The 24,813-nt window shown below is 32.0% G+C and overlaps 3 protein-coding genes across 6 annotated transcripts; all 3 read left to right on the forward strand.

Moving 5' to 3' along the window:
* Positions 1 to 1,078: 1,078 nt before the first annotated feature.
* LOC105639457 (uncharacterized) lies at positions 1,079 to 10,375 on the forward strand. Of its 4 annotated transcripts, none has more exons than XR_002285016.3 (13): positions 1,079 to 1,909; positions 2,781 to 2,901; positions 3,053 to 3,252; positions 3,342 to 3,850; positions 4,276 to 4,390; positions 6,155 to 6,275; positions 6,425 to 6,624; positions 6,714 to 7,228; positions 7,659 to 7,773; positions 8,026 to 8,138; positions 9,411 to 9,466; positions 9,598 to 9,643; positions 9,719 to 9,737. XR_002285016.3 is itself a non-coding variant. In XM_020681480.3 (13 exons), the coding sequence occupies exons 1-12, from the start codon at positions 1,461 to 1,463 to the stop codon at positions 9,744 to 9,746; spliced, it is 2,475 nt and encodes an 824-aa protein (XP_020537139.2). In that variant the 5' UTR covers positions 1,080 to 1,460; the 3' UTR covers positions 9,747 to 9,774; positions 10,043 to 10,375. The 4 variants fall into 4 exon arrangements, 1 of the variants encoding a protein (XP_020537139.2); XR_002285015.3 differs by lacking the exon at positions 8,026 to 8,138 and adding an exon at positions 10,043 to 10,375 and having other exon boundaries at positions 1,080 to 1,909; positions 9,391 to 9,466; positions 9,719 to 9,774; XM_020681480.3 differs by lacking the exon at positions 8,026 to 8,138 and adding an exon at positions 10,043 to 10,375 and having other exon boundaries at positions 1,080 to 1,909; positions 9,719 to 9,774.
* Positions 10,376 to 13,963: 3,588 nt separating this feature from the next.
* Positions 13,964 to 15,499, forward strand: LOC105639268 (Heavy metal transport/detoxification superfamily protein). Its single transcript, XM_089724696.1, has 3 exons — positions 13,964 to 14,590; positions 14,849 to 14,924; positions 15,039 to 15,499. The coding sequence occupies exons 1-3, from the start codon at positions 14,387 to 14,389 to the stop codon at positions 15,173 to 15,175; spliced, it is 417 nt and encodes a 138-aa protein (XP_089580822.1). The 5' UTR covers positions 13,964 to 14,386; the 3' UTR covers positions 15,176 to 15,499.
* Positions 15,500 to 16,766: 1,267 nt separating this feature from the next.
* On the forward strand, positions 16,767 to 19,119 carry LOC105639269 (DUF538 family protein (Protein of unknown function, DUF538)). The gene is made up of 2 exons (XM_012223269.4): positions 16,767 to 17,350; positions 18,920 to 19,119. The coding sequence occupies exon 1, from the start codon at positions 16,883 to 16,885 to the stop codon at positions 17,345 to 17,347; it is 465 nt and encodes a 154-aa protein (XP_012078659.1). The 5' UTR covers positions 16,767 to 16,882; the 3' UTR covers positions 17,348 to 17,350; positions 18,920 to 19,119.
* The last annotated feature ends 5,694 nt before the right edge of the window (positions 19,120 to 24,813 follow it).

Here is a 24,813-nt window from a genome sequence, read left to right on the forward strand (position 1 = left end):
TATTATATGGATATAAAATACAATCCATATAACTTATATTGTTCTAGTGGCATGTCGTCTATGTTATTATTTAGAGTTTGAGAGAATTAATTATGGAATATTATTCTATTCAATTTATGATAAAATGCTAGTAAAACAATTGATATCTACTAGGACAGTTGACAATTATTAAATCAACTAACTTTGTTTAACAAGCCCTAATAATAAAAGTTATATGTTAGGGACTAAAGTGTTAGAGAGGTCCATAAGTTTGACTATAATTTTGGAACTAATTTCTACGTCAATTGATCATTAAAATAAGTTATTTTGAATAAAAGGGCCAATATTTTATTAATGAAATTTTAAGTAAGGGATCTCATAGTGAATTTTTAAAAATAAAAGTCCTTATTATTAATTTGATTATAATTTAGAAACTTTTTTTTCGGTTTATATTTTACCTTATTGAATGATGTAAAAAGTTAATATTTGGAGTAAAATTTACTTAATGATTTGATGATTCTGTGAGCTTTTGTCTATTTCCATTTAGATAATTTTATAATTTGAATAAAATAAATTGATTGCAAAAGAATATTTACGTTTATGTTTTTTATTTTAGTTAAGAAGATGAGTTTATTATTTTTAATTTATTAGGTTAGAAAGTTTTTATATTTTTTAATTTATAGAAAGAAGCTATATTGGCAGTTTTTATTTTGGTAGAAAAAGACAAATAAATATTTTTAAGGAGAAAATAGCATGTTATTGTTTCATGAGATTAATTTATTACATTTTCAATCAAAATGGTAAATATTATATATTTCTTTTAATTTTTATATTCATTTATATCGTTCTTTATGAATTTTTTAATTTATTAAATATAATTATATTAATTTCTATGGTTGTTTACTAACTTTTTAATTTAATTATATTATCAAGCAAATTAATATAATAATAATTATTATTCATAGATGAAATATAAAAAATAAAAAATAAAAAATTAAAATAACTTTAAATATAAAAATAATATATTTCTAACTTACTGTTATATATATCGCGTCAGGAGTACAAGTAGCTGTAGATAAATATTTCCCTCCAAAAAGCTGACGCGGCAAAAAGGACAATTGCATAGCGGAAAGGTCTGTACTTGTAGCTTCGCACTGCTTCACTTCGGCGCTGAATGATCGGATAGGAAAAAAGAGGCAAAATCCCAGAAGAAAACTTCGCACTCTCTCTTTCGAATAAAAACATAGCAGGAGCAGAGAGGTTGAAAGCGTGAAGAAAACGGAACGAGATAAGAGAAACAATACAAGATTCACTATACCTATACTTACAAGAAACCATTTCTTGTTCTTCGTTTACAGGGCGTTTATTCTAATAATCACTCAATCTGTAAGAAATTTTAGAGACGAAATGTTCGTATAAGAACACTCCGTTCTTGTTCATGAAATTAGGGTTTGTTTTCTTTGTTTCAAGTTTAAAAATCAATGGCGAATGCGAAACAAGAAGTGGAACCTTGTTACGACAGTGATTCAGGGGATTCGTGGTCGCCATTGGACTTGCTGAGAATAGAAGCCACCGATGATGACGATATAGACAGCAAAGAAGAGAAAAGGGCTTTAAGGACTGGTCGGAGCTCTCGTTTTGGTTTTGATGATGAATTGCACGGCGCTGGAGGAGCACCGGAGGAGGATGATGAGGACAAAGAAGCTCTTGGTGTGGAAGAGGAAGAAGATGAGAGTTCTGGTGAAGAAGCAGTAGAGGAACTTGAAGATGAATTTGAGGAGGTGGAACCTCTAGAGGCTGCTGAGGTAGGGAGGCAGAGATATGCAGAAGAGGAAGAAAAGGAGAAGGATAAAGAGGCGGTTACAATTCCTAGAACAGGTGCATTCTACATGCACGATGATCGGTGTCAAGGCAGTGGCCGCGGACGCAGGTACTTATTATGTGGTTACTATTCCTCTTTAATATACAAAGTGAGATTCAGAGACATCAACACATCACACTAATTATGAGGGATTAGCTTTATTACGTGTTCTACAGATTTCCGATGTTCTGGTTAGTAAATATTTAGTGTTTCTCTGCGTCTTGATATCTGTAGTAGTTGAAATCTTAGTTGGAGCAGATTAAGTGACCTTTTATACTGGCAAATGGCAATGAGACATAAACTCCATTTGTTTTGAATTTCTCTTCTTGAATTTGTTCGTGCCTTGTTTGATTGATCCTCTAAATGTAGGAGGTCTCAAACACTACCAGATTATTCTAGATAGCGTGACATTGATGAGCATGAATTTTGGTGGTGTTATTGTATTTTGATCTTCAACATGTTGAACTGTGATGAGTTTTGCCTATCCGGATTTCAAACAAGTACCAGTGACACAAGCATCTGTGAGAGCACAGAACCTTTTAGTCCCTGTTGGACAAGAAAGACCAAATTTGACACTGTGATTTTGCTCATCTAATATAACTTCTGCACGAACGTGGATCTCCTTTTCTTTTATTATTTGTTCAATTTTTCAAGCAATCTTAAGTGTCACCCCTCCTAGATCTTACAAGAAAGATTAACTTGAGTGTCACTACGATGAATGTCAAGTAGGTTGAATGTTGGGGGTGTTCATTTTGTAGTGTAAAGTTGTTTTTTACATTCCTTAGATTTTTTTTTTCCAGTATTCTTTATTTTTCATATCCAATGATATCTATTTTTCAACAATTACAATGCCTAATTTTGTTTCCACTTGTTCGTTATTCAACTTTTTCTTTGAGTTTCTTGTCTGTTTATGTGCTCAACCAGATTTATGTGCATTCAGGATGAATTTGGGCAGCAAGAACTTGCAGGAACTCAAAGATGAAAAGAAATGGCCACATGGCAAGTTTCAAGAGATGATGCGGAAGGACCCAGAAAATAAAAAGTTTAATGCCTACACCAAAGTTCCGTCCATTTCCTGAATACTGTTTCTGATTTCTGAAACTTTTGATATGGTGGTGGGAAGAAATATTAGATTGCTGCGTCTCTTATGGTTTAAATGTAAAGTTATTCGTGGAGATATTAGTATGACACATTCTCTGAATATATTTTCAGGTACAGAATTTTTCTGATAGCCATCATCAAGGATACTATAAAAATAAAAGCAGAGGTTGTGATGTTAATGCCAATCAATTTATACCCGACGATAACAATAACTATCAAGGCCTTTCATCAAGAATTGTACGAGGTCGAGGGCCAATGAAATATAAGCCTCTTAACAGCAGCAATGATGTAGATCGACCTGGAAATATGGAGTAAGTTACAATTACGAGGCACTTCCTGTTTACATTGCCTTTTCATAATTGCATGTTAGATTTATATTTATTTTCCTCAAAATTTTCAGATTGAGGAAGTCCCCTGGTATAAAATCAAAAGCTGATTCAGCAAGAACGTTGTCAGACACTTCACAGGCAGACTCTGATTCACTTGCTTCTAAGAAGAAGCATCATCATGCAACTTCTTCCAAACCCGACATCTCTGTGGCAAATAAAAGGAATGTACAACCTCGTTTTCTAGGTTATGATGCATGTATGCCACATTACAAAGAATATATGCAGGGGAACAGTGTAGATGATTATTTTGAGAGGAACAGGCTTTCTGCTCAGGAGTCCATATTTCCAGTTGTTGAACATCGTTATACCGGTCTGCCTTTGCAGCCTTCAGTAACCACATATCCTGATTCTTCCCAGCTGAGGAGTCAGGCAAGGGATTGTCCTCTTCACCCACTGATGATCCATCATTCACCCACATCTTCTAATGCAGTTGATAACCATGTTGTTCAACAAACACCTCTTGGAAGCAGATGTTGCTGTCCTTTACAAGCTTACACTCAGCAGTTGACCTCACATTCAGGTATTGGATCTCAAGCTTCATTTAAAGCTCCAATATCAATTGAATTAGATCTTGGACTGGTGAAATCTCTTGCTAGATGAAGTAAATCAGAAATTGACATTGCTCAAGGTTGGCTAAGAGGTGGCCAATGTGGCGAAACTTGTGTCCATCAGAACTTTACCACAATTGCACCATGTTTGCCTTGTATATCTACTTCTTTTGCCTTGTTCTTTTTTGAATAGAATCCTAAACTTTATGCTTGTGCTATCAGCCACAATGATTGCAGTTATTGTGCGTTCTTCTTAATTTGTAATATGTTAATTCTTAATTTTCTATGGTAATTAAAATGTAGGTCTCCTTGCTTATTTTAGTGATATTGAGTTGTGGCTTCATAATAATTAACACATATCTTCATTCACCTTTTTTTATTTTGTTTGGATGTGCAGCTATGCAGTTTGGAGACCAGCATCTTGGTCATCTTAGTGATCATGTTGATGACAGGGCTGTTGGTAGATCTATGATTCAACCCCAAGCTGGTCTTGGAAATTCTGAGATGACTCGGTATGCTATCTTATTATTAAATCAAAGTATTTTTGTGAGTTTCCTCACTTAAGTTGCATTTCTGCCCCTTGGATGGTCACTAAGTTTAGCATCTCAATCAAACATAGGCCCTTGGCTAAGCTGTCTTACCAAAGACAATTTATTAAGACTAACAATAGAATGATTTATCAGGAAATAATGTCCGTGCTAATAAAAGGAAGATTTCCTTGGATTTTTTTTTTCAGATTTAAAGTCTTAGCTCCCCTACCTTTGAATCAAATTCATGTTTGTCCTGATTAATAAGTAAAAATATACTAGAATCACTGTTTGAGATGGTCCTTTTGCAAGCTGCCTAGACCGTAAGTATTCTTCACTGTAAGTGCTTGTTGTTTGCTGAATTGGCATTCTGATGTTAACATACTAAGGGAAATTCTCTTGTAGCTCCTTGACACTGAAACATTGCACCCCTGAAGTCCAAACAGAGGAGTGGTGAAATTGACCCATAGGATATCTTGATCACAAGTTATAATGTTCATGCAAGGAGAAATAGGTGTAAATAAAATAAGTCAACCATTAATTCAATTTTGGAATGGAAACAGGTATTAGAAAGGATGGTATGGCCTGCCTATCTAAGCTATGTTTGAAAAGAAAATGTTCAAGTTTTGCTTTCTCTGCTTCATAATGCAGACAATTATTTCTTTTTTTTTTTTTTTTTTTTAACAAAATGTTATATATGTCATTTTCAAAATCTTATTATAGAGGTATACCTTTTTATTGTTTGAAATTAGATCCCCAAGTTAAACCTGAATGACAATATGAAGATTGATCAAATTTAATATGAGTTTCAGCTATAATTTTTGTCATGCACATACGTATTCTATCTGATATGCAATCCTTTTTTCATGCTGCCAGTTATGCTGGCTATGATTGGAGGTTTAGCACCTTATTATGTTCCTTATAGTGCTGTTATTATACTTCCTCATTCAGCATGGAGTCTTTTTAAGGTATTGCTAGGTCAGTTACATTTACAGATCTATATTTCCAAATTCTCTATATGAAATTTAGTATTTCTCTGTGTATTGATATCTGTAGTAGTTGAAATCTTATTAGGACCAGAATAAGTGACATTTTATACTATCAAATGGCAATGAGACTTAAACTCCATTTGTCTTGAATATTCCTAATTGAATTCGTTCGTGCCTTGTTTGTTTGATCCTCTAAATGTAAGAAGTCTCAAACATTACCAGATTATTTCTAGATAGCGTGACTTTTATGAGCATGTATTTTGGCGGTGCTATTGTATTTTTAACGTTAACATGTTGAACTGTGATGAGTTCTGCATATCCTGAATTCAAACAAGTACCAGTGACACAAGCATCTGTAAGAGCACAGTACATTTTAGTCCCTTGGAAGTGAAGGACCAAATTTGATACTGTGATTTTGCTCATCTAATATAACTTCTACAAAAGTGTGGATTTTTTTTCTTTTATTTTTTGCTCAATATTTTAAGCAATCTTAATCACCCTGCCTAGATCTTACAAACTTGAGTGTCACCGGAATGAATGTCAAGTAGGTTGAATGTTGTGGGTGTTCATTTTTTAGTGTAAATTTGTTTTTTACATTCCTTTAGATCTTTTTTTCCAGTGTTCGATATTTTTCATATCCAATGATATCCATTTTTCAACAATTTCAATGCCTAATTTTATTTCCACTTGTTCATTATTTCAACTTTTTCTTTGAGTTTCTTTTCTGTTTATGTGCTCAACCAGATTTATGTGCATTCAGGATGAATTTGGGCAGGAAGAACTTTCGGGACCTCAAAGATGAAAAGAAATGGCCACATGATAAGTTTGAAGAGATGATGCGGAAGGACTCGGAAAATAAAAAGTTTAATGCCTACGCCAAAGTTCCGTCTATTTCCTGAATACTGTTTCTGATTTCTGAACTTTTGATATGGTGGTGGGAAGAAATATTAGATTGCTGCATCTCTTATGGCTTAAATGTAAAGTTATTTGTGGAGATATTAGTATGCACATTCTCTGAATATATTTTCAGGTACAGAATTTTTCTGATAGCCATCATCAAGGATACTATAACAATAAAAGCAGAGGTCGTGATGTTAAAGCCAACCGATTTATACCCAATGATAACAATAACAATCAAGGCCCTTCATCAAGAATTGTGCGAGGGGGAGGGCATGTGAAATATAAGCCTCTTAACAGCAGCAATGATGTAGATCCACCTGGAAATATGGAGTAAGTTGCAATTATGAGACATTTCCTGTTTACATTGCCTTTTCATAATTGCCCGTTAGATTTATATTTATTTTCCTCAAAATTTTCAGATTGAGGAAGTCCCCTGGTATAAAATCAAATGCTGATTCAGCAAGAACGTGGTCAGACACTTCACAGGCAGACTCTGATTCACTTGCTTCTAAGAAGAAGCATTATCATGCAACTTCTTCCAAACCCGACATCTCTGTGGCAAATAAAAGGAATGTACAGCCTAGTCTTCCAGGTTATGATGCATGTATACCACATTACAAAGCATATATGCAGGGGAACAATGTAGATGATTATTTTGAGAGGAACAGGCTTTCTGCTCAGGAGTCCATATTTCCAGTTGTTGAACATCATCATACTGTTCTGCCTTTGCAGTCTTCAGTAACCACATATCCTGATTCTTCCCAGCTGAGGAGTCAGGCAAGGGATTGTCCTCTTCACCCACTGATGATCCATCATTCACCTACATCTTCTAATGCAGCTGATAGGCATAACCATGTTGTTCAACAAACACCTCTTGGAAGCAGATGTTGCTGTCCTTTACAAGCTTACACTCAGCAGTTGACCTCACATTCAGGTATTGAATCTCAGGGTTCATTTAAAGCTCCAATACCAATTGGATTAGATCTTGGACAGGTGAAATCTCTTGCTAGATGAAGTAAATCAGAAATTGGCATTGCTCAAGGTTGGCTAAGAGGTGGCCAATGTGGCGAAACTTGTGTCCATCAGAACTTTACCACAATTGCACCATTTTTGCCTTGTATATCTACTTCTTTTGCCTTGTTCTGTTTTGAATAGAACCCTAAACTTTATGCTTGTGCTATCAGCCACAATGATTGCAATTATTGTGCGTTCTTCTTAATTTGTGATATATTAATTCTTAATTTTCTATGGTAATTAAAATGTAGGTCTCCTTGCTTATTTTAGTGATATTGAGTTGTGGTTTACATAATAGTTAACACTAATCTTCATTCACCTTTTTTATTTTGAAATGTTTGGATGTGCAGCTATGCAGTTTGGAAACCAGCATCTTGGTCATCTTAGTGATCATGTCGATGACAGGGCTGTTACTAGATATATGATTCAACCCCAAGTTGGTCTTGGAAATTCTGAGATGACTCGGTATGCTATCTTATTATTAAATCAAAGTATTTTTATGTAGTTTCTTTCCTCCCTTAAAGTTGCATTGCTACCCCTTGTATGGTCACTAAGTTTAGCATCTCAATCAAATGTAGGCCCTTGCCTAAGCTATCTTAACAAAGACAATTGGAGTAAGACTAACAATAGAATGATTTATCAGGAAATAATGTCTTGGGCTATTGGGTCATGTCCTTGCTAATAAAAGGAAGATTTCCTTGGGATTTTTTTTTTCAGATTTAAAGTCTTAGCTCCCCTACCATTGAATCAAATTCATGTTTGTCCTGACTAGAAGTAAAAATATACTAGAATCACCGTTTGAGATGGTCCTTTTGCAAGATATCCAGACTGTGAGTATTCTTCACTGTAAGTGCTTGTTATTTGCTGCCGCTGAAAGTACTTGTTAATTTCGGTGGATTGGCATTCTGATATTAACATAATAAGGAAAATTCTCTTGTAGCTCTTTGACACAGAAACATTGCACTCCCAAAGTCCAAAAAAAGGAGTGTTTAAATTGACCCATAGGAATATCTTGAACACTGGTCTTAATGTTCATGCAAGGAAAAATAGGTGAGAATAAAATAAGTCGACCATTAATTAAATTTTGGAATGGAAACAGGTATTAGAAAGGAGTTATGGCCTGCCTATCTAAAAAATCATTCTTGCTGTGAAGTTAAAGGTTATTGTTGAGGTTTGAGAACTTGAAATAAACATAATATGGTTCAATACGTTGGATACACTAGAAAATAGTGCTTCCTTCCTTGACATTCATACAGGACCCTCCTTCCATATTTATAGATGTATCCCTCATGAATATGAACGGAAGGTGCAAACCAGTGTATCTGAGAATTTAGAATTTGTTAAAAGGAAAAATTGCCCAGGTTTAGTTCTAATTGGATATTTATTCGTTTATTCTTTGACAAATCACTAGCAGACTTGTACTCCTATAGCAATTTTAGATTTATCTCGTTACCTTACACGAATGAATGAGCAAGAAAAATTCTGCTTTCTCATTTTAGTCTGAAGAAGCATGTGGAGTGGATCTGAAATATGAAAGATGGCCATGGAACTGTCGTTTAAAAATCAATGTTTTTGTTGTTTGTCAAACACAAAAATCTTTTAGATATCCTTGGAAATAAGTGTCCTGGTTTCTCTGCATTGGCTATTTTATGCGAATTTGTAATAGAACTGCACTTGTTACTTCTTTTGCGTTGTGTGCTGTTAACAACAGCATGTTTTTAGTCCTGTAACATAATTGCATGATTTATTCTCCTTTGTTGGGAAATGCAAATGATATTTAAATATTTTCATCTTTGATCATTCCAAGGGCTAGCAATGGTAGAATTGGTGTGTTCCAGTCGTTGAAACTTCTCTGCAAAACATCCTTTCCCGACCCTTGCAAAGCCTTGTGCATTGGGAACACCCTTTCACTATTGAGATTTTCTTAATTGTCTACCTTGATTTCAGTAGATAATCCTTGTCTCTGCTCTTGCCTTCCTCTCCCCTGTAATTCCATTTTAAGTGCCATTCACTCTCTTGCTAAACTACGAAATGCTTAATGAACCATATTTAACTGCTTGATTATATTTGAAATAAAAACAGTTGTTGGCTTTCTTCTGCAGTGCTGGAGCCAGTGCAAGCAGACTCAGCCAGGGAAACAAATCTCAAGATGAAACTGGTTAGTATTATGATATTTTTGTTTCGCTGCGAAACTAGGGATCTCGAATAAACTGGTTTTTTGCTATTTATGATAATGGAAGTTTTCAAATGCTGCCTGCTATTTATGATAATAGAAGTTCTCAAATGCAGAAGTTCTGGATGATACTGATGGGTCGCAAAAGATGAAGCCTCAGAGGTAAGTCAACCCATCTGCCTGTGTCTGCAGACGCACGTTCTGCGCCAGTGTCTCAAGTCTTTTTCTAATATGCAGATACTCAAAGATGAATTTTAAAAAGTGAATGGATGATGTCATTTGTTAACAAACAGGTTGGTAATTCATGCTTCTGACATTTGTAGTTTTGCATTGTTCTTCTACTGGAAATTCACTTAATTATCTACTTTCTGATGTCTTCCTTACTCTTTGTACAGACTAAAAACAATTTTTTCACCATGAATAATGTCTTTTCTAATTATTGAATTATTTTGTTAATGATGCTTTACATGAACTTTTTTGTTAAACTACAGTATGGGCAAATAACGTTTCTTCATTCAGCCCCATTCGTTAGCTAATTTTTCTGTTGTTTCGTTAATGCAGGGATGCATCACTACCTACAACTCATGTCGCAGTTTTAAAATGGTGTGGGCAGAGCGATATAGTAAGTGATTTTAGAAAAACATTTTTGAGCTTCGCTAGTGGCACTAGCAGTTGCTAGAAGCAAATATACTCAATAATAGGGGGTGTAAATCCTGAACCCTGTGATGAAAAAAAAATTGTACACACACATACTTAACTGATCAGTAAGTGTCAATTTCTGTGACAAGTTTTGAACTTGCTGCTTTTCTGCAAATTGTCGGTGGCCCAACCCTTAAGAATGGTTCTCGCAATTGCATAATAACATAACATACAGGAAGCATTGTCATTTCTTTACCTCTGAGGCTCTGACGATGCAGAGGTTCATGCATGGTAACCCCATTTTTTCCCCCCGAAATTGCTTGCAGGCTTGGTTTTTGTCAGTTCAGAAATATTAGGAAAATCTTGTTAAATGAACGAACAACTCAGAAAATTATTTGACTGTAATGTCATCACCATCGGAGAATTATAAATAAAAATATAGCCAGTATCTATTTATTATGGAATTAAGTAACCTCTCTCATCCATAAGTGGCGCCCCATTTTTTGATATGATAATTTTGTTTTCCCCCCAACAAACAGTGGCATTGGGATTTCCCCCCTTCTTAGATGAATAGTGTGACTGACATTACCGCAAAATTTTAAAAAATAAAAATAAAACCGCGATTAAAAAAAAAAAGTTTAAAGAAAGTTAAAAATTAAAAATTGAGATAGGCAATGAAAATCGGTTTAATAACCGTTTTTAATTTTGCCTGTTATTTTTATTGAAGAGATGAAAAACTAACCCTTTATTATAATGCTAGAAATTAATTGAAGAATCTTATAAATATTTGAATAAAAGAAAAATGATGGATTAACCATTAAATACAAAGTTAAAAAAATTAGAAAGTGTTTCTTATGTTTACTGTACAAAGGAATACTTTTTTTTTTAAAATTTTAAAGTTAATACTTTACATATATTGTCCATAAATCTTTAAGTTTTTGACAATTGTTAGAGTATTTAGTTAAATATTAGAGCTTCCTCTTGCTCTACACAAGCAAAAAATTTAGTAGTACATGAAATAGTATCATTCTTGTTTAATGCTAATATGAATATGTTTCTCCCTCCTGTCTATTTTATCTCTCATTTAAAATTTTTGTGTTTGCTATATATAGCATAAAACAAAGAGACAGGTCACATTATTATTTCATCCATTCCTATCCATTTAATTTCCTTCTCTGGCTGCATGCAATGACTTCAAATCTTCTTTTTTTTTAAAAAAAAAATATTGTTTACATTTTCTTTAATCAATCAAAGCGAATTCTAAGCAAGTAGAGAGAATTTTGGAATGTCATAGTGGAAACTAAAGCACAAAAAGATTAGGAGGTGGTGCTACCACAACAGTAGTTGAAATACATATGATGTGTGCATAGCCAATCGTTATAGCTTATAGGATTGTGATTGTTGCCTTTATCCCCCCCCCCCCCCCCCCCCCCCCCCCCTCTAAATTCCTTTCTCCCACTGACTATAGTTCCTTTGTAGACTGGAAAATGACCAATTTTTTTTAATCAATGAGGAGGAAAGTGGCCTTTGGCATACTAGACAAATAGATTTTGATTCACTATCATATTTGTAAATTCATGAGTTCTAAAAATAATTTTAATATTATTAATAATTAATGGTTAATCACACTTAAATTGAATAGCAACTCTTGTAAAATAAAAAAAAGTTCAATTTGTTAAAAATATTTATAAAAAGAGGCAATCATAAATTATAAAACATATTAATTTCATATTCATAAAGGTCTTAAAGACTTTGTCAATATTTAAATTATAGTCGAAGTTTTATTGAAAATAGAAAGTCATTTTAAATTTGGACCATGTCAATTGGAGTCAAATTTATAAAAAAAAGAAAATTACTCTTTCAATTTTCAGCTTTTGAAAAAAATATTATTAACAAATATCCTTTTAATCAATCTGCAGCTGAAAAAGAAAATAACTATTATAACTCAAAGATCCGAAAAAGTACTACAAAACTCTCTCCAATATTAAAAAAAAAAAAAAATTAAAACAAAAATCAATGGTTGATATATATTCATGAGTCAAATTACAAAAGAATTTCTATATGTATAACTTTTGATATGAATGATCTGTATTTACTATTTAATTAAATTAAAGAGATGAATTTAATCTGAGATATGAAAAATTAGCTCACATGACAATTATCAATATATAATGCTACAAGATGGTGCAGTACAGTTGGTGAAAGCAGCCATCGCAAACCACAATCTGAGACAGACTCATCCAAAAACATAGAAAACATGCTTTCTCAATTTTCGCTGGATTTTTCATGCTCTACTAAGATGCTTCCCACATCCACTCATGAAATTCTTATAATCCAATTCCATTATATTATAATTTATTTCACTCTTAAAAAAAATATTATGATTTATTTCAAATTAAGGTCATGTGATCAAAAGTGTATATATATATATATATATATGAAGAAAAAATTTACGAAGAAAAATGAATTTAAATACCATATTATACATTTGGTACTAATAGATCGTAAGAAAGTGGTTGTATGGATATATATATATATATATATATATATATATATATATCAGGAATTTTTTCTTTTTTGAATACTGTTTTTAATGTGTGTGTATATACATGTATTGTGAACTTATTATTATTATTATTAGCTTGTCTCCTTTCTGATTTTCCATTAAAAAGAAGCATCATCATCACATGGACCAACCTGTTGAGAAAAATAGAGCTATTAATTTTAAAAAAAAAAATTATGTATTCCAATAATTCAATACTCTACTACTGCTTCTGAGCTCATGGGCTCCAATAATTCATTGCCTGTTTGTCTCGTTTCTACTCTTTTATTGGAGGCAAAGACAGTTGTCAGCACTTTCAATTCTAAACAGTTTTTTTAATTACATAATATCGGTCTACTACTGCTTTCATTTAATAATTAATTAATATGCATAAGCATAGCTTATCTGAAAAGGCCAGTCTACATTCTTATTCTACTCTCTCGTAACGGCCCTGCAATATACCTGCATTTCTATCTGTCTAGAAGGTAATTTGTAAAAAATAAAAAAATAATAAAAATAGAGATTCAAATTTTATTAATTACAATAATCTCCTCTTTCAATTTTGTTTTATATTAACTTTCCCATTCATTGGCAAAATTATATGAAAATTCTTTTTTTTTTTTTTTTTTTTTTTTTTTTTTTTTTTTTTTTATAAAAAAGCACCAACTTTGTTTGGTAGTAGGTAATGTTCTGTTGTTAATTGATTAAATATTTATTTTGACCTAATATGCTTATGGGCAAGCAAAATGAAGATGCTTATCTAGACACATATAATTTATAAATTTTTTTACTACCGTCATTACATATGTAATGAAGTTTGATATTGCAACGATTCCAATTGGAGGACGGTGACGCTTGTCGTTTATGTTCAATTTTTTTTTATTTAAATTTATATTTTGAATTAAGAATGAAGCAAACCATACAATTAAATGGATGAACTATAAAATTAGATTTAGACTTATGATTAAGTCTAATCATTATTAAAGTAACTAAACAATATTAATAGTTAACAGATAGTTAGATCAGCAAATTGTACTATGCTTTCAGATAAATTAAGTCAAAGAGTTTGAAATCCGAAGTTGTTTATGTTGAGAGATGCTTTAACTAAATATAAAGTGTTACATGTATTTATTTATTCTTAGATATTTTTATATTATTGATTAATAATTTTTTTTCTTAAACTAATCATTTTGATGATTCAACACTTATATATTATTTATATATATTTTTTTAATTCCAAACTAATATGAGATATTCTAATTAACTTTCTTAATTTTCTTATTTCTTTTCACCACTTGTGCATATGAAATGAAATAATGTATCGTTGCTTTTAGCACATGTTGTGTTTCTTTCACTACCGGGAAGGTCACATGACGAAAACTCCACTCTTCACTTTTAGTTATTCAATCCATCAAAAGATCCATTGCAAATTTAATTACGTTCTCACATGAACAAATCCCTTCTCTTCAACCCTTTTCAGAAAATTTAGAATGATACCTATCTTTTCTTGTTCTTCACATGACAAAATCTAGTTGGAGTTATTAATACTTAGGTTTGTAGATCCATTTTTTGGTCATTGAGTACCTTTTCTTCTTCATATCTTTCTTTTCTTCCTTTCTCATATCAGCTTTTGGCTTTCCCAATAAAATTAATTTTGACCAAGATTGGTTCTTTTTTCTTCACATTATATTCTCTGTTAGATTTGTTCTTATATTTGGAAAGAGATGGGTAAGCTAAGGTTTGGCAAAGTATTGGACTGCCTTTGTCTGAATTCATCCAATTCTTGTTTCTGTATCAGTTCCTTTGACAGTTTTGATACTGGGTTTGAGAAAAAACCTTTGATAGAAAATGATAACAAATCCCAAGTTCTCAGATTGAAAGATGTTGTTTCTGGTAACCAAACTTTGGCCTTTCAATTGAAGCCTAAGGTATGCTTTCTCTCTCTCTCAAAAACTTTTTTCTTTCTTGATATAGAAAATGGTTAATTTTCAAGATTTCAACCTCTCATTTTCTACGTTATGAATTGTATATTTATTGAACTTTCGATATATATGTGTGTCTGTATGTTATATACGTATGTTTCTTTAGTTAATTAGAGTTTGAAATTGCAAATTTATAGTGCTAAGAGATTATTTTAAGTATTGAAAGTTTATTTCATTAATAACCTTTTCGAATGCTTCTTGTAGATGGTGGTGCTGAGGGTGTCTATGCACTGCCATGGCTGTGCAAGGAAGGTTGAGAAGCATGTTTCAAAGTTGGAAGGTACATGAAATTATATTATATTAATATATAATTTTACTTCAATTATTAGTTATTAAAATCATTATATCATATTATATTTAACCTTCTTCTCTGACAATAAAAATAATTAAACAGGAGTGACTTCTTACAAAATAGATCTGGAAAGCAAAATGGTAGTTCTTATTGGAGACGTAATTCCTTTTGAAGTGCTAGAGAGCGTCTCCAAGGTCAAATATGCTGAGCTTTGGAGTTCTCAAATTCAGCAATTATGATTCATCAAAATACATACTGCATTATATATATATATATATATATAATAATATATTATCTTTCTCCTCACTTATTAATTGTATAAGCTTTTTATTTGTAATATGCCAAGTTTCTAAATCTGTTACTATATATTATATTATTGTCTGGTGTAATTTTTTGGCACCAGATTCTAAGTTTGTTGCTGGCTAGCCACCCTACCAGAATAGTATATTGTGATACTTACTTCCATTTTATGTATTTTCTCTGGGTTTCCATTTCCCAAAATGGAAAATATATATTAATGGGTGCAATGCTCAAGGCTATTGCTATATTTTTCTTGACTTAAATCAGCCATAGTACTTGATTTGTTTATGCTTAGTACAAAGCTGAAATTTAAAAAAAAAAAAAAAGTTTGAGAAAAAGAAATTTCCATGTGTATTCTTATATATATGTGTTGTCTATTATTATTATGACAGTATCAATTATCATTCCATAAACAACCATTCACAAGTCAGAGCATGGTTGGGTTGCTTAAATCCTTTTCTTTAAAATAAAATTGAAGAAGAACTTAAATTGGAATATATTTTTCAGGTCTAGAGATATATCAGTATCAATAGTAGGGCAAACTGTTAATTATATATTCAAGTTTTAAAAGTTAAACTTGAGCGCGAGGTTCCTTACTGTTATCAAAGGAAAATTACGATTTTATCCTTATAAAATATTCAAATTAATTTGCATATTTTTGTATTGTAGAAAATACATTATATATCTCTAAATTTTGGTTCCCTTTGACCATCTTATCCTTCCATCCAATTTTTCCACTTTTCTATGTTAAATCAATGCAAAAAGGTTAGTCAAAACGAGAGATAAAAAACAAAATTATGATTTTATCCACGTAAATATCAAAATTAACTCACATATTCTTGTATTTTGAAAAAATTAATTGCTGGAGTGGCGTTGCAACTAGGGATGGTAATTTAACCCGACCCGGCCCGATTTTGATAGTGTCTAAACGGGATTGGAACATATTTGGATAGTAATTTCAATATATGTCATATTGGGGTTTAGGAGTTGGGTACCCGTTACCCGTTTTGTTTGAAGGAAAGCATCCTCCTAGGTACTTTTGCCTTTTCCTTAAGACGGAAGGATAGGATATTCCAACGAAAGCGAAATTTATGGATATACATGTATTTTCCAAAATAGAAGGATATGCAAATTAATTTTAATACTTTATAGGGACAAAATCATAATTTTTCTATTATTAAATTAACTTACAAACCAATTTACATATCCCATTTCAAAATCAAGTTGGATTTATTTATTAAACGAGCTTAAGGAGCAGGTTTAAGCTCGTTTTTAGTTTAGTTTGAACCAGTTTTTGTTGAGGAAAAAGAAAAAAAAAAAGAAAAAAGAAAAACTTTATGATAATGTCAGATGAAACTTTCCATTTTGATATAAAACATATGGGCTTTTCTCAAAAAAACATAAGGGCTTAATAAGCCCATTTAAAATTTATGATTTTACATTGCGGCCCAAATAAAATTTCAGGGAAAAAGATCTAGATATTGGAAATCCTATGGATGTTTTTGCGCATGGTTTTCCACGTCCACGTGTTCAAGTATCATCTCTTTTCATCTTCTTCTTGTAGACTACAGATAACGGCAACAGACTTTAGTTAAGTCTTTCAAAATCCAGGACCCAGACTTATCGCAGTAAAAAACGACACCGCAATGACGAAACTTTTCTCGCTTTTCTCTCTCTTCCTTCTGATAGCTGTCTCTTCTCCACGTACAACCGCCGTAAACCCGAATCCAATTCCACCGTCCGCCGCCCATGTTGAGCTTACAAACTACGGCTTTCCAATCGGCCTTCTCCCTGCCTCCGTCCGTAACTACACTCTGAACCCGATATCCGGTCAGTTCTTCGTGGATTTCGGTGGCTCGTGTAAAATCACCCTACCTCCTGACAACTACTTGGCTACGTATTCGAAGACGGTGTCCGGCAAGATTGTTCAGGGTCGGATCGCGGAGCTGGATGGGATTCGAGTTCGGGCTTTCTTTAAGTGGTGGTCCATAACGGGAATTAGGTCTAGTGGGGAGGATTTGGTGTTTGAAGTAGGGATGGTTACCGCTAAATATCCATCGAAGAACTTCGACGAGAGCCCTGACTGTGAAGGGAAGCACTCTTCTTCATGAAAGGTTAGGCTTTTATCAAAATTTGAATCCTCCCAATTTACTGTTGCATTGAAAGCGATGCGAATTGATCCATTTCTTAATTAAAAGAAAAAGGAACTATTGATTGACCGATTTATTAAATGATTCTATTTTATTTTAATTATTATGCGTAAGCTGTTTTTAATTTTTAATTTGTAATTATTGGATGTGGCAATTGTTTAATTTTTAATTTGTCTATTTAAGCTGTTAGCACTTCCAAAGAGTAGTTAAAAGAAAATACAATTCTTACTCTGCTGATGCTTTTCCATTACTTTTGTCACGCCGACTTTAACAATGAGAGGAATTGTCCGCCTTAGATCAAGCCAAATTCCCGTACAAGATTGGCAAAACCCGCACGGTGGTTTTGTCCCCGCAGGTGAAATGAGAAACTTGCCACCACCCTATCCTAGTATTTCTGTTAAGCGAGCACGCTTAACCCGGGGTTCTTCCAACTCTCCGGCCATTCCACAAAAGCGCCTCTAATTATTAGTTTTTCCTTTTCTGATTCGATTCATTCCTGCATTCCACTGCCCTAGCTAGCCTGCCATCCTAGAAGCTAGCCAGGAGCTTCGCTCTACCCGCCCTCTTAGGATCGCGGGTCGGGATGTCGCAACTTTGGGTGCTTTGGTTCCTTTTATCGTTGTTGCTCTTTAAAAACCTTCAATCTGCTTGCCTATCTTCAGAGTTATCAGTTGGGTTTATTTGTATCTAACAGAAAATTTACCAGAATCTTGCAACGTAGACTCAATGCAAGTAGGAGATTTGCATGATTAAGACAGGGAAACTAAAATTTACATAAAAGTATATCTTTATAAACTTTAGACACTACATTTTACCGTATCAGTCTTGTCTATGAATTTACATAATCCTTAGAAAGTATGAATGCTCGAAATTGAAGTTTAATTAAGGTATGATGAAGTTCAATATGTAATTGAAGGTTGGTAATTTTATTCGAGTTGGATATCTACTTACCAAGTTTTGGGGAAAATGTTACGTTGTTGCCCCATTCTTTTCTGTATTGATTGTTGAAACTTAGTTCAACTTCCGGCTGAAATTTTATCTTTTAAAGTTTGATAGCTTTTGGTGAAGCCTTAACCAGGGGAGCTATAGTACTGATCTCAATCTTGATTGGTTGATGTGTGACTATTCCATCCAAGCCTCTGCTTAAGAAACCTTCTTCTTCTTCTTCAATATACAATTTTTGGAAACTGAAATTGGATAATTAACTCAGAAGGTTTGCAATATGTGCAACTTTAAGAACTTGTTTGTTTCAGCTTGGATTTGGAATGAGAATGGAAATAATCCTAGTCCAAGAATTTTCTTAAATAACCTAACATTGTAAGAATTTTTCTATGATACCATCTTGATCTATGCATTGCCTTTGTTTTAATTTTTCATTGTTTGGAGTTAAAATATGATTAGGAATAAGTATCATAAATGAGTACTGAAGGTAGATATGAAGTGCATGTTTTTACATGAATAATTACATGTTTGATTGCTTTTGAATATAAGATATGAAAATACAAGCTGAGCTGATTTCCTTTTTCTTCGCAGATTCTATTTGATGCATCTGTCATTGTATTTCTCGTTGTTCGCTTCTATTCTCATGCGATATGTCATTAGGCAGATTCAATAAGTATAACGCAGTTGTATTATGTAAGATTATGAGGATCAGAAGCTTGATATTTTCCTTTGCTTTTGTTTGTATAGATTCAACAAATTATCCAATGTAATGTTTGATGGTTAGCTTGTAACGTTTTCTTAGCTTTGTGTCCTTTTTAGTATAAGGTTAATTAGGTCTTGTTACATTGACTAAACGGCCAACTGGGGTCATTTAGGACGAAAGGACTCGATCATATGATAGGAAATAAAAGTAAGAGAATACAAAATGTATTTCTTATTTTTCCCTTTCTTTTATTGTTATTATTTGAGTTGACATTTGGATATCCTAACTTCCTAAGGAATGATTTTTCTTATTCTTCAATTCTAACCCGCAATTATTTTTTAATATTGAGGGAGGGATTCTAATATGAGCTTATTATTAGGTTATATATGTATCTACCATTAGGTTATATTTTGGTGTGCTTTAACCTGTTATTATTAATAAAATCATATGTAATTGTTATAATCATCAGATTATATATATATCTTCATATTTTATATATATAATTTTTCTTATTGTGCATCATGACACCTACTAAAACGAGAAAAATTTTAAATGCCAAGCCCGTTGAGCTAAACCTAGTCTGTTCGCATCACGTCAAGTCTAGAAGTAGGAAGCACTATCCGCGGAAAAACCTATTTACAAGTATCAAATACTCGTATCTTTTTTAAAAGACCCGAGTCATTTCAGATCAATTATTTGGAATTCTGTTGGTATGTGGTTTGAATTTCTCAGAACCAATTTTCACCCTTGTCTGCGAGGCAAATCGCCTGCTCTTTATCAACAAAAACTTTAAAAAAAAAAAAAATGAAAATATAAACAAAAACGTATTGGGAGCCTACAAAATCCAAATGCATTCTACAGGCTTACAGAAGCAACGGAGGTTGTGAATAATCCTTTTCTTTCCAAGGCGGCAATGATGAAAGCCAGCTCTAGAGTTTGTGAAGGATCGAGTAGTGGTTGATTATCAGAATTTTTGCTATTTACTGTTGAATTTAAGAATGCATTTAGCACTGCTAGTGGTTGATTATCATAAAAAAATGTCTTTTAAATTTTTTTTTTCTATTTTCTCAATAAAAAAATATTCTTATTTTTATTGTACTAATCACAGTCGTTAAATTTACGGCTGACGGAGGATAGATAAATCTTTCCTCTGTTGAAATCAAATCCAAGGAGAGCAAAGCTACTTGTTGAGCGAACCCTGGTCCAGTATTTACTGTAAAAAGGGATGATCTTGGGTTGTCAGGCATGTGCATTGATTGCCCATATAATAAAATTGTGAATGATAGTAGATGAAGCTGATAAATGCCCTCTATAATATAATTCTGCTGCGCACAAAACACGAGGACTATGAACTCATGGTCTCTTTTCAGTTCCCTGAGCAGCTGGTTTGGTTTGGTGAAGGCTGCTGAATGCTTAACTATTTTTAAAATCTCATTGCTGGTTTTAGAACTCAAGTCCTCTGTTAAGTTGGAATTTTCTTTTCAGACTTTATGCACGGAGAACCTACCTCTTAAGAGTGACCCATTATTCCACGTGGGTTTTTTAAATTTATAATTTTTTCAAAATCGAGCAAATAATGGCACCAGTCACAATTGATTAAATAAGAAAAAGTAAAGTAACTGGCTAACTGCATTCTACCGACTACAACGGAAATTTGAAAAAGTAACAATTTTCAAGTTGCACTTTGAATTGTTTATGATGTATAATTTATGAAAAATTGATTTTTTATATCGATTTTTATATTTATAAGAATTTTAATAATAAAAGGACTTCCCCTCGGTTCATTTATACAACTTATAGTTTATGCCTACTCAACAGCTAATATTTTGGACTCTTTTCGTATTAACAGCTAGCTTATCTGAATATTATTTTGTTTATATTTCATTAAGCTCGTAAAACTAACTATTAATAAAATTTTCGAATTAATATTTCTTATGATTTATTTTTTTATAATTATTTAAAAATAATAGTTTTTATTTTTAAAAATTTAATTAGTTTTTTTATTTATATAAATACATTAAAATGAAAAATAATATATCCATTTTAAAATGAAAAATATATTTTTTTAAACACCCAGTATCCGGCACAGTCGACTAATCTAGATTCGGATTTTGTAAAAGTCCATTATGGGGCGACTCTCCCAATCCAGTCTTAAAATATAAACATTATTCGTGATGTATAAAAGAGTAATTATATCTTTAATAGTCATTTTACATTTTAACAACAACTCCGGCAAGGTCCCAAGAGGCAGAAACATCTCCTCTACGGGCGGATCGTAGAATCGTAGTCCGATTTTCGAATGGCACGCTCTAAGACCTAGTTCTCATTGTTGGTATATGTTCCAAAATTTAAATTATTGGTAGATTAAGCTAAAATCAAAGAAATAGTTAATTAAAGGACTTGAAATGTTGGATTGGTGGTGTGGTAAAATGATTATACAATTAGCTTAGCCACTTAATTCTTTGCATGTGAAAACACATATATGAGACTAGAATAGTTAATTGAATACTATTCCTGTTAGGAAACTTCAAAAGATAGAGTTGTTTAATTCTGAAAATTAAAAATATAAGTCATTTTGAATATTTTAACTTTTAAGTTGGTTAGTTGGATATTGAAGTAGATATAATTAAATAACAATAACTTAAAATATTTGAATAGCAGAAAGCGTGACCGTAAAAAGACTTAGTCAATTATTTAGATAACTGCTAATTTAATTTAACTAGGATTGATTACTTGGTATAGATGAAAAGATAGATAACTATACTTGTAGACAACATCACTGGTGAATTTGAATTGGAGTAAAAACTTTAGCAAATGATGGAATGCAAACGGTGAACATTGAATTACAAAGATGGCAGTTGGGGTATGATTGATGAATATGATTATGGCGGATGAGAATTTAGTTTGATTGATTGCGTGATGAATGAGTTTTGAGAATTGTGGTTTAGTCAAATTTTACGGGAGGTTATGCCGTAATTTCGATAGAATCTAGGTTAGTTATAATTAATAATTAAGTTAATAGATCTATGTGTATGTGTGTGTTGAAATGAAGTTCTTTATTTACTTTATTATTATTTTATTATTTATTTATTTTCCAAGGATCAATTATTATATTATATTGTTAATTACTACTCTTTTATTTAATTGTAATTGAAATTGAATGTTTAATTGTGCACTTGCATCACGATATTTAATTGTTTGATGTGCCTGCATTTAATTGCAATATTTGATTATTTGTGTTGTGGCATTGTTATGCTTTGTCTGTGTAGAGTTGAAATGAAATGGGTCACCATGGATTTGTGAGGACGGTCCTGGAAATGATGAAAACATGGAATTTAACCGTCGGCCAAGTATAGGGAGTCTGCGCCCCCGTGTGCACCTGATGAAATGATATGGATGATATAGAAAACCACAGGGTGGCCTCCTGTTGGTATGGAAAAGAAAAGAGTGAATGGGAAACAATGAGAGGGCTGGTCAAGTGAAGATTAAACCGGTCGGCCATGTATGGAAGATCGGCTCTCTGGTGCACACGTAATGAGAGCATGAGCCATGTGGAAGGACGGCTCATCGGGGTTTCGGTGACGTCACAGACCAATTTCCACGTGATGTGATTATGTGAAGGTGTAAATATCTGTGAGTGCTATTGTGATGCCATTTGTGTGACTGCTGCGTGATCATATAGCTAGTCGGATGACTAGATTTAATTATTTACACATTTGTGTGAATGCGTGTGGGGTGCAATAATTATTATTCCTTTTAAAACTCACATGTTTTGTTTAACTTTCCAGGAAGTAGACTCTCATAAATCTCACTTAAAGCTCTGTTTCCTTCACTGCAGGGCTAGAAAATAAAATATTTAATTTCAGTAATTAGCGTAATTGTGAGTTTACAAAAAAATCTAATTGTTCTGTATGATATTGAACTCCGCAGTTATAGGATCGTAACTGATAAATTTATGTGGGTATTTAGTTATTTAATTATGTGAAAGTTTGAATCAGTTAGCCCATCCGATAAATATTATGTAATGTAATTGGGCTTCAATTATGAAATATTTAAAATACCGTATTTGAGCCAGATATAATATAATCATAAGATATGCTATATAAAATAATTTGGGCTTACAGTTTCTATGTTGCAATTAGATGTGATTAAATTGAGTGATTGAGGCTTACTACGGGTCTTAGGGCCTTAAGCTTACCTGAGTTCTAGTGCTGGTCTGGCCTTTAAAAATGGGTCGTGACACTACTAATCCAAAACTTTTTATAAATTAAAAAATGACAAAAGAACTTTACACTGACAAATTAAAAACAATAAACTTACCATCTTAACTAAACTAAAAACAATAAACATAAATATTGATTAATCAAAACAATTACTCAAATTATAAAATTACATGAATGAGAAAAGAAAGAAACTTCATGAATTGGTAAGCATATGTGTCTTTTGCTCAAGATATTAATTTGTATCACTATCTAAAAATATGTTGAACATAAAAAAGAAAATAAGAATTTATATGATAAATTTAGTAGATGTAGTATTCATATACATATAACTCAAAAGGGAATTAAGATTTAGAAAAAAAAAGAGGATAATTAAATTATAAAATAATGAAATGTACATCAATTTGTAGTGTGGTTATTAATTATTGAAAAAAAAAATAATGTTCTATTATTAAAACAAAAAATTTATTATTTACATTATTAATTATTGAAAAAAATGAAAACAAAGAGTTTTTTATTAATGAAATAAATTTATTATATGGTTATTAATTATTAAATAAAGAAAATGAAAGGTTTTATAATTTGACTTACTCAAATTAGATAATTAAATAAAAATATAAAAAAATAACAAATTTTCCACATCACCAACTAAGTCTAACAATATCATGCCACATATTTTATATATTTATATAGATAAATAGACAGATAGATAGTATTTATATTTTATAATACTTGTCATACCTGGAATTTCACGTTCCTTAAAAAAAATTATTAAATTTGCCTAAATTACAATAAATTATTGAATAAACTGATTATATTACCTTTAATTTAATACTAATTCTCTAAAAAATCATTAAATTGAAATAATAATTATTGATTATATATAAATGATAAATATGAAAAAAAAAATTATTACTTCTTGAAATTATAATTATAATAAATATTTTTAAATAAATTATTTTTTTCAAATATAACAAACGCTGTGAAATGGAAGTTGTAGATAGATAAATGTACAGATTTAACGGAAACAAATGCGCCTTTGAATTTGTACGGAAAAATGCTCATACCAAAAAGAGTGAAAAAAAAAAAAAAGAACATATCATTAGCAACAAAAATCATCTGCACTGCATGACGTTAAAGTACTACAAGTTGTTGCAATTTACAGAAAATAAAATTCATTAACGCATCAATGCATGGACATATATATATATATATATATATTTAGCAGTAAAGCGGTATCACTTGTTAATTTATCTTTTTAGTTTAATCGACGTGTTTGGTGTAAACATGGTCTGGACACGTGGCTCAGAAACCGCTGATGAGAATTACTACTATGTTGTCCAACAGACCGTGGACTGTTAATCCAAAAATAATAAGATTTGATAAAGAAAAAGACGGGAGTAAATGTTAATTGCATTAAGTTCATGCACATCCAAAAATATGTCTATTTCTATAGTATCCGCTAAGGATGATAATGGATTGGATATCACATTATTCTTCTCCGTCTGTGAAGCAATATATTAGCTTTTCCATCATTCTTTTTACTATAGGGCCGGACGGAT

Source organism: Jatropha curcas, chromosome 8, assembly GCF_041381405.1.
Source record: "Jatropha curcas cultivar XTBG-Jc1 chromosome 8, XTBG_Jcur_1.0, whole genome shotgun sequence".
NCBI classification, from domain to species: Eukaryota; Viridiplantae; Streptophyta; class Magnoliopsida; order Malpighiales; family Euphorbiaceae; genus Jatropha; species Jatropha curcas.